Raw genomic sequence first — 10,695 nt, 5'->3', positions numbered from 1 at the left:
CTCTCTCACACATACGCACACACACACACACACACACACACACACACACACACACATACACACACACCTTTGGAGAAAAACACAGACTCAAAGAGATACTTCAGTTCTATGGCTCTGAGAAGACAGGAGTCTGGTCAGATCCTAGAGGGAAATTTTTTTTATGTATTTAAATGCAATAATGATCTTACCCTACAAAAACAAATAGTAATCTATTAACAGCCATTAGGACCCTTAGCTCAGGATCCAGCTCACCTTTATCTTGTATTAGTCCTAGGCCCCAAGAATACTTAAATAACCTCTCTGAACTCTGTCCCGGGTTCCTACTCTGTAAAACAGGAGCTGGCCACTGTACCATTACCCAGGCTGGAGCAGGGCACTGGGTCTATAATAGAACTTGCTGCTCTTGCCCCAAGAGATCTACATTTGTTTTCAGGTCTTTGGAGGGTTTTTGTTTTCTGTGTATACCGGTATACCCAAAATTCATGTGGTGACATTATTTGCAGGTGGGGTTGATCAGATGACGGGACCATTCATGAATTCAGAGGTTATAACGGAACAGGCGTTGTTATAAAAATTAACTGTCTTGTGACACCTTCACCAGATGCCAGGGGTATACCCTTGGGCTTCCCCATCTCCAGAACCATAAGCTAAGAGAGAGAGAGAGAGAGAGAGAGAGAGAGAGAGAGAGAGAGAGAGAGAGAGAGAGAGAGAATATGGAAACCAGAGGACAGCCTTGGGTACCACAGTTCAGGTGCCACCTACCTTTTGTATATGTGTGTAAGTTGTATGTGCATTTGTGTGTTCAAGTGCACATTCCTGTGCACATATAAAGTCTGGGTGTCCTGCTCTATCGGTCTGAACCTTATCCCCTTGAGAGTGGGCTCTCACAGAACCTGGAGCTAGGCTGGTAGCCAGCAAGCCCCAAGGATCCTCCTGCCCCCACCCTCACACTGCTGGGGTTACAGGTACCCAAACAGCCACACCTGGCTTTATTTACATTGAGTACAGGTTCTTCCAGGAAGGGTTCTCTCTCTCTCACTGAGCCCCCACCTTGGCTTTTTTGCTTTGTTGTTGGTTTTAGTATGGTTTGTTTTTGAGACAGGGTCTCAAATTGATGTGAGAGTCTGCAAGTAAGCCAGTTTGGTTAGGTAGTGAGCCCAGGGGATGTGTCTGTCTCAGCCTCTCCAGCACTAGGAGCATGCCACCAAGGTCACCTTTCTTATGGGAGTTCTAGGAGGTCAAACTCTGGTCCTTACACTTGCAAAGGAAACACTTCAGCAATTGAACCATCAGCCCAGCTTTAGAACCATTATTTTAAGTTCCAAAAAAATCTATAAAAACAGGATTTCAACCACAGCATTATATACATAATACATGTTTTGTCGTTCTGTTTTTAGAGACAGGTTAGTCTAACTGTCCTGGAACTTGCTCTGCAGACTAGGCTGGCCTTGAACTCATAGAACTGCCTGCCTGTGCTGGAACTCCTCTCCTCCTTTTCCTCTTCTTCCTTCTCCTCTTTCTCCTCCTTCTCCTCTTCTTCTTGGATTTATCTATTTTATGTATGTGAGCAGAGTGTCACTCTCTTTGGATACGCCAGAAGAGGGCATTGGATCTCATCACAGATGGTTGTGAGCCACCATGTGGTTGCTGAGAATTGAACTCAAGAGCTCTGAAAGAGCAGTCAATACTCTTAACCACTGAGCCATCTCTCACCTCCCTTTTTTTTTTTTTTTTTTTTTTTGGTTTTTCGAGACAGGGTTTCTCTGTACAGCCCTGGCTGTCCTGGAACTCACTTTGTAGACCAGGCTGGCCNCCTGGCTGTCCTGGAACTCACTTTGTAGACCAGGCTGGCCTCGAACTCAGAAATCCACCTGCCTTTGCCTCCCGAGTGCTGGGATTAAAGGCGTGCGCCACCACGCCCGGCTTCTCACCTCCCTTAAAAACAATTCTTTACTGCTAATTTGAAATCAAATTCCGAAGCTGGCATGGTAATTCATATCTGCTATCATTTGAGGGACTGAGGCAGGAGGATTGCCATGAGTTTGAGACCAGCTTGAGCTACAGAATGAGGAGACTATCTCAAAATGAAATCACTTTATTCTATTTTTTTAAAGCAATGTTAAGTTTTTCTACCAAAGAATATGGAATCTCTCTTCAAATCTATTCTTGCATCTTGTTATAATCATGTATAGTTTTCTGATTTGGGTTTATTTGTACTGAATTTATTCTGAGAGGTTTTTCTTAAAATGTGGTTGCCGACACTGTAGTGAATAGTCTTGTTTTTTGTCTTGTTCATCAAATGTTAGCTAAGGCTCTGCAGTGCTTAGTCATTTGAGAAGCTTCTAGAAGGAATAAGGTAGGCGGGGTCCCTGCCTGGGCAGCTGATGGTGGGTCGGGTCAATGACTGCTGCATGGGCAAACAATTCCCATGTCTTTATTCTCCGGGAAGCTGCCAGCGCTAGTTCTCACAGCGTGTCAGCTGGCTTTCAAAGTGTATAATTATATGGCCTTCGAACACCATTCCATCTTCCTTCAGGCTCTCATGCCTTTTCTAATTTCAGAAACATCTTTCATGTGTCACTGGCTAAGAGCTCAGTGGTTTCCAGCATTTCTTTGAAATAAAAACTTCAGCAAATTCTAATGCCCAGGCACCACTCACAGGTTATCAAATCTGTTTCCAACAATAGCGCTCTAGTTTTCGCTCACCCCCCTTCTCTGTTCCCCTCTCTTCCCCTACCTGAATTATTCTCTTCCTATGCCTGCAGGTCTCTAAAATGTATGTACTTAGGCAGGCGAGATGGCTTGGTGGTGCTTGCCACCAAGCCTGACAACCTAAGTTCAGTCCCTGGGCCCCACGAGGTAGAAGGAGAGAATCAACGCCTGCAAATTGTCCTGTGTTCTACATTCATGCTCACGCACACGTGCGCACACACACACACACAGGGTCCAGACAGTTATTCTTTAATTCCAGGAAAACAATGGAAATGTTTAGCTACCTTGCATCAGAAGCAAAGAAGAATTCCACAGCTTTATCGCCCACAGCGTGCAGGCAGGTGGAGCTGTCCAGTCTCTTCATCCTAGTCTTGCAGATATTCTTCACATTCTCGATATTGCCTAGTAAACAAAAGAACGGGTAGGCTGCCCTATTTGCATAACACGTGGCAAGGAACCCGCTTTCTTCTTTTGAATATCGTGTGGGAGCAATCTGCAATTTTTAGCTACGGCTGTGCCAGCCAAATCACGCAAAAGCTTCCCAAATAGCTCAGCTGAGCTGAGAGAGCATTTAAATGTCTACAGTGGGCAAGCAATGCAAATGAAAACAAACCAAAGGAACTCAAATCAGGGCATGGATGCCGTGCTCGCCAGCTGCTCTCTATTTCTGTGCAGGTCTCAGAATATTCACAATGAGAGGCTTTTTAAAAAGATGGAGCTAAGTCTCTATTGCATGGACATTGAAACCTGGAGCCACGAGGCAGCTGGGTTCAAGATAGAGTGTTGTGGGTGGTGGTGGTATGTCTGCCTCCAAGCAGAGCCTGCTGCAAGGGGACAGCTACCCTGCAGCCAACTGGTGATGTCCTCAGGAAACTCACATGTCGGATATAAGACGGGGATCTGCTCTGTGGAGAGTTTGTATTTGCTTCGTACCCCGATGAGCAAGGGGCTGCCTCTCCTGTAAGAAGAAGAAGAAGAAGATGTCAAGAGATCCCTCACCTTTGAGACCCCAGGCCAGAAGTACCCTCCAAATCCAGTCTTTTCCCTGAAGCGGGGAAAGTTTAGGTCACACAGAAGGGACACCTTGACCTTGAGATCACATCCTCTGGTTTTGGAGCAGGGACCAATAGGCTGGCATGCAGATGTCAGCTCACTTACCTGTTGCCATCCAACTATCTGACCGATTAGCCTGGTAGCATGCTTTTCCCCACTATTATAAGGCTCTGGGCTCCTGGTTCTCTAAATCCCCACAAGCAGCGAACCCACATGGGTAGGTCTCAGGGGCTGGGAATTTACCATCAGGGGAAGCACTGTAGGTTTCGATACCATAGCTTTCACCTACTGTGTGTCAACTCCCAGATCAGGAGTATTTGCTACCCTACATTTGCCTGAGGAACCCTGTCTTGTGCCTCCTTTTGCAGAGCTCAGCTTTTGCTTCCATGAAACAGACTAGCTGAGTTTTGTGTATGCAGTTGACATTTACAGATTCTACCAGCAATTGAAAATGCAGATAGAAAACACTCCTACGAGCCAAGGTTGGTGGCACAGGCCTATAACCCTCAGGCCTATAACGTGGGGAGGCTGAGAGAGAAGGATTGCATGTTCCTATTTGGGCTACAGACTAAGTTCAGGGTCAGCCTGAACAACTCAGCAAGCTCATGTCTCAACAAAAATAGGTAAAACAAAATAAAACAGGGCTTAGGATCTAGCTCAGTTGCACAGTGTTTGCCTTGTGTGTGCAAGATGTGAGGTTCAATGCCTAGTAATAACACATACACACATGCACACACATGCACCACACACCCACACACATGTAAGAAATTGCATTTGTACTCAACCTGTACAGAGTTCTGCCTGTCATTCCCTAAGGAATACATATGACAACTATTTACAAGATATTTCCATTGTATTAGGTATCAAAAGCAATCTAGATATGATGGAAGAAAATATATAAGTCATACTCAAATACCACTCTATGCTATTTTACACAAGAAACTCGAGTGTCCAAGGATCTCAGTATCTTGGACAGGGTTTAGTTTGTGAACTCCAGAGATACCAAGGAAAGAATGTACTCTATTTTGTGGGCTACAAAAGGCAGGGTCTAACTCTGGACTGAGTAATACTCCACTAAGGGAAACCTAGAATCTTTGACCTGTACAAAAGTGGGTTTCTTCATGAAGGGAACAGTGATATTATGAAGAACTGTCTTCAGGGGATGACAGTAGTGACAAAGGCCTCCTTCCTTTGTGCCCCTCTTTCACCAGCACCGGGCTCTGAGTACCTTGGGATAGAATCTTGAGCAAAGCACTTCCCTGGTTACTATTGCTTTTGGTAATCATGTTGGAGGCATTATGTCATGGCTTTAATGACATCTTACTTTCAAAATGCAATTTTTTTTTTTGCTTTGTCTTATAGAGTATACAGCACTTACATCAAACAACAAGCAGATCACTTTTATAATCCACACTATTTAGATCTCTGTATCTTAGAAGGCAGACATGCAACATTCCAGGACAGTAGTTTCTCACTGCCCTCTGTCCATGCAAGGTACGTACGGTCTTACCACCACCAACAGAGAGCTAGGGAGATGGCTCAACTGTCCAAGTGCTGGGAAGACCTGAGACTGGACTCCCCAAAACCAATCTTAAAACAGGTAGTGCGTATGTCTGTGACCCCAGCGGGGGGGTGTGGGTGGGGGAGGAAAGGCAGGAAGACCAGAAGACAAGACAGGTGGCTCCTCGGAATTCATTGGCCAACCAGCCTACGGCCTAGCTGAATGGGGGAGCTCCAGATTCAATGACAACTTGTCTCAAAAATGAAGGTGAAGGGGCTGGCGTGATGGCTCCATGGTTAACAGCACTTACTGATCATGCATAGGACCTGAGTTTAGTTCCCAGAACCCCTACGACTCTCCATAACTCCAGTTCTAGGAGATCTAATTCCCTCTTCTGACCTCTGTGAATAGCAGGCACACACGTGGTACACATACATATGTGCAAGCAAAACACTCATACACATAAGAGAAGACACCTGCACACATGCACCCTCACGCATACACTGGCACGAATACACACACCACAGACAAGCACACACACACACACACACAGCCTCTAGTGTAAGCCTGAAACTACAAATAGTGAAGCCAACACACACAAGGTCTTCATATACATTCACACCTATGACAATTTAAGAGACCAACAGCAAAATTAAAAAAGAAATTATAACAGCACATCACAACAAAAAGTTAGCTTAAACTTATGAATTGTCAGTTTCTGGAATTTTCCACTGAGTATTTTCGGACCTTGTTTGACCACTGATAGCAGAATCCGTAGACATCACACTTGACACTGCCTGGAGCTAGAGACGGGGCTTCTGTAGCTCACACTAAGGTGCTGCTCTCCTCCAGGATGTCTAACTGACTAACGAGAAGAAAACGCCGAACACATTTTATGAAGAGCACTCGGGCTGTACGTACACCCCTCTTCTCATTCTCGAGATAAGGGACAAAGTTCAGGAGGACTAAGAAAAAGGTGCTTTGGAAGTGCTCTGACTATTTTTTATAATATTTTGTTTTGTCTAAAGCTAATCAGAGACCTTGTCCTGGGTCCAGTGAGGAGGAGGTAGCTCAAATTTTCTCCCCCCGCACAATAATGACAGTTTAAGCATTATAATTGAGTTTAAAGCTACCTGGGTTTCTGAGTAAGTGGCTCCTAGATCTTAGTGTTCAGACCACGTCTCCTTTAAGACGCAGAAACCTCCTAAGATGTCCCATGGGTTGGCCTGGGTGCTCCAACCATCCGTTACAGCCAATTTAGAATAATCAAACTTTATTGCTTCCTCACTGCGCATTCATTTTAAACAGAAATATCACATTATGAGATTTTAAAGGGAGCTTCGAGATTTGATAGAGACCAACTGGTATTTTTTAATTCTATTCTATGATTTTATGAAATTACATTTCAAATGTCAAATTAGACCTGGTCCTGGGGATGGAGGGGTTATGATTAATTCATCTGACTTTCTGGGTAGATAATAGTGACAGTTGTCAAGGGACAGTCTCACTCACTCAGCCTAGGTCTCTTGGGGCCACGTATATATTTCTGAATGGTTTCTTTGTGCCTTTAGCATAAAATCAGCAGCCACAGAGCACCAAGGCCCCTCAGAGCTGGGCTTCCATCAGAGCCTTACCTCGTGGCAACAGCTTCTCCCGGGTAGTGAATACTCTTGAAAACCAGTGCAAAGGCGCCTTCCTGAAAACATAGCAACAAAGGTCTTAAAGGACTGTGCCTTACCCTGACTAGCCAAGCCACTGCAGACCACTGGCCCAGGTAGGTCATTCCAGCCTCTCTTTATGGCAGGTATGGATTGCAGGGGCAGCTTATGGAAGATGATTGTGGTCAGAGGGGAAGCCAGACAGATGGCATCGTGCTTAAGTGCTAAAGGTCTAGCGCTTATGAATTTCACTGTGAACATAATAAGCCAGTGGCTTGTCCAGGCTCCCAAGGAACTCCTGTTAGAGATGCCCAGGTTGGAGTGGTACAGCTGGAACCACAGAGAGTGAGAACCACGGTGGAGACACCCTGCACTGAGCCTCTGAAAGGGACCTGTGCAGGGATCAGCTGAGCAGTCAAAGGGGTTAATCAGCAGAGCTCAAACTGGGATCCAGTTCTGGATCTATCCGTTCCTTTAGTTGGGCAATCATTTCAGTGACCTTCAAGCCTCGTTTTCCTTATCTGTGATCGAGGGGACAGCAATTCTATCTGTATGACTTTGAGGTTCAATTCTAAAGCACTGTAAGTGCTTAGAATGGTGCCCGGACTTTAGATCACTCAGGAGAACTAGATAATTCAACGGTTAATCCTCTTCTCAGTTTGTTAATTCTTTTATCAGTTCTATGGCTGTGACTGCTACTTGCCCCCTGTGCCTCACTTTGCTATTTGTGCAAAGTTAGAGCTAGACTGTAGCTTTCCACATTCAGGGCTGCAAAAAAAATTCCTTTTCTGAGATATGCATGTGTATTTGCCTACATGACTTTATGTGTACTATGTGTGTGCAGTGTCCATAGAGGCCTTAAGAGGGCGACAGAGTTTTTGGAACTGCAGTGACAGGCAATTGTGAGCCTCAACATGGGTGCTGGAAACTGAACGGGATCCTCTGTAAGATCAGTAGGTCATCTTAACCACTCTTCTCGCCAGCTCCCCAAATGTCTGTTTTCATTTTTCCATTGTATGAAATTCTTCATACAAAATTATCCCTTGACTCTGACCAACCTAACTAATTTGCCATGGCCTCGGAAGATCTCACTTGTGTACAACAAGTTATGAATCTGGATTTCCATGTGAAATTCTCAGACTCTGAAATACTGGGTGGAATTCAGAGTCTGTGCAGCCAGGGTGGTACAGCCAATTCATGGACTAAGTCACAGAATTAGTGAGTTCTAGGGATAATGTCACGGGGTCTCAATGGGTTGTTAAGCTGCCTAGGAAGAAGGGGCTTTAGGCAGATCTTGGGTGTCATGATAGGATCCCTGCTTAGCTGAATTTATAATAGCAATGAAGGATAGAACGGAAATATGTTTCCTACTCTCTGTCAAAAAGAGTTCCGTATTGCTTTGGGTAAGAAAAAAAAATCAAAAAATCTAAAGGTAACATTATGGGGAAGAGATTTCTAAAATTCAAAATTATAGAGTGCAGGGGTTGTAGCTCAGTCACAGAGTGCTGCCAGGCCCTGGGTTCTATCCTTAGGATGGCAATGAAGCAAACACAAAACAAAAACTAAAGATGAAAACACTGTGTGGCAATACCTCATCTGTTTACCGTACCTTACAAATTCAGGATACTGTACATTATGTACAACTGACCCTCCATACCTATGGATGCCGATATGGGTGTGGCTCAGTGAGGGAGAGCTTGCAGAGCATGTGTGAGCTTCCGGATTTGCTTTCCAGCATCAGAAAGACAAGGAAAAAAAAAGCTCTGGAAACTTGTTCCATTGCTACTGGTCTGGGCTGTGCATCTAGTCTAGAGTGGAGCATTCAGAATGAGTGTGAGAGTTTGTATATGCTCAACCCAGGGAGTGGCACTATTAGAGGGTGTGGCCCTGTTGGAGTAGGCATGGTCTTGTTGGAGTAGGTATGTCACTGTGGCTTTAAGAGCCTCATCCTAGCTGCCTGGAAGCCAGTATTCTGGTAGCAGCTTTTGGATGAAGATGTAGAACTCTCAGCTCCTCCTGCACCGTGCCTGCCTGGATGCTGCCATGTTTCTACCTTGATGATAATGGACTGAACCTCTGAACCTGTAAGCCAGTCCCAATTAAATGTTGTCCCTATAAGAGTTGCCTTGGTCACGGTGTCTGTACACAGCAGTAAAACCCTAACTAAGACAGTGAGCATGCACAGACTTGTTCTTGTCACTGGTCCCCGGAGTATTCAATGTAGCATAACAACTATCTACATGGTTCCATTGTACTAGGTATTATAAACAATCTAGAGATGATTAAAACACACATGGGGATGAGCACACATTACATACAAATACTATGACAGTTTATGTGAAACTTGATTTGGGTATCTAGTGAAGATCTTGGAACCAGTTCTATACTGGAATTAGTACTTGGTATTCCATATCAAGGTATGACACTGTAGAAGATGCTATGATTTAGAAATTGGTCCTCTAAATTATGGACACCCTCCCCCCCAAAGAGGATGGCATAGATCAAAGGGTTTTGGCAGTAGATTAACTCTGAAAGTGTTCACTGAAGGCTGACATATCTAAAACCACAGTAGTCTCTGATCCAGTGTGTCCCAGATTGAACACTATCTCCAGGATCCGTGGCCTTGGGTGCCATGGTTCCTTGGGGATGGGCTCTGAGATGTATGGATGCCTCTTTGCTGCCTCCCATCTCACACAGGCCTCCTGCTCTGCCTCCTCTAAGAGCGGTTTTCCTCCTCAGACAAGCCTCTAAGCCCCCATGCCTGTTCCCCTGGATGACTCCACCCCTACACCCCTGCCCCTGTGTCTATTCATCTTTGAGAGTAGCTGTTCTGGAATCTAACTGTTCCATGTGCCACTAGTTTCTCTTGCTGACTGTCCTGGGCCACTCCCTTCAACAGTTCCCTGTGCTCTGGTCCCCTCTCTCATAAAACCACAGTCTTCTTTGGGAACGAAGAACATCTCTTGTCCCACAGCTGTCTCTATGCACTCTGCATAACTTAGAAATCTATTCCCATGTACTCTATGAATGAACATCCCCTTCCCTCCCTCCCTCCCTCCCTCCCTCCCTCCCTCCCTCCCTCCCCCCTTCCTTTACCATTTCCATTCTGTAATCAATTGTGGACATTTCTTCCCTTGACTGTTTTACTGACAAGAAAGAGAGACTACAATTCTAAGTCTGCAATATCAGTCTAATTCGTCTGATTAGCACAAAACAATGCATACGATTCAACTTTAGACAGGACACCATGAACCGAGACAGGTAAGTTCACACATGCGCACAACCCATGGTTGTAAAAATCATAGATTAGAAGGCCAACCACCATCTCAGCGGGGCTAAAATGAAGTAAACGTTTTTTTTTTGATACCCAGACCCCAAGCCGGGCTTTCTCCAGATTCCACAGGAATGTAACATCGTAAGTACATGCTATGGACGAACTATCTTCCACCCTCAGGACCTTGTGCAAATTTGTACAAGTGCTTATGAAAAATAAAGGTGTGTTTCGACAGATGCGACCCATAACTCACCAACTGCTGAATGACTCTTTCGACCAATGTGGAAAACGTTATGTCCTCAGTCTCTCTGTTGTCAAACACATATTTAATCAGCTTGGCGATGGTCTCTGTGTCTGTTTCTGACTCAAACTCGTAGCCTTTGCTTTCCTGGAATAAGGGGTTACACGCAGGGTGACAGATTTTGGTCATTGTGCAATGCTGGTGGGGCCAACTCCCTCTAGTCCCTCAAGATATGACTTAAGGCATAACTTGAAGG

The 10,695-nt window shown here is 45.0% G+C and overlaps 1 protein-coding gene across 2 annotated transcripts in view; it reads right to left on the bottom strand.

The window, feature by feature from the left end:
• The window catches only part of Gfpt2 (glutamine-fructose-6-phosphate transaminase 2), a 48,186-nt gene that overhangs the window by 16,797 nt on the left and 20,694 nt on the right, over positions 1-10,695 (bottom strand). For both annotated transcript variants that reach the window (XM_021176431.2, XM_029483006.1), the window contains exons 6-9: positions 10,452-10,586; positions 6,901-6,962; positions 3,591-3,670; positions 2,997-3,114 (exon numbers count right to left, since the gene is read on the bottom strand). In XM_021176431.2, coding sequence (XP_021032090.1) covers positions 2,997-3,114; positions 3,591-3,670; positions 6,901-6,962; positions 10,452-10,586 — 395 coding nt within the window. The remainder of the gene's footprint in view (positions 1-2,996; positions 3,115-3,590; positions 3,671-6,900; positions 6,963-10,451; positions 10,587-10,695) is intronic.

Source organism: Mus caroli, chromosome 11 (genome assembly GCF_900094665.2).
Source record: "Mus caroli chromosome 11, CAROLI_EIJ_v1.1, whole genome shotgun sequence".
NCBI classification, from domain to species: domain Eukaryota; kingdom Metazoa; phylum Chordata; class Mammalia; order Rodentia; family Muridae; genus Mus; species Mus caroli.
The sequence above is the reverse complement of the archived record's forward strand: the minus strand, read 5'-3'. Positions and strand labels throughout refer to the sequence as shown.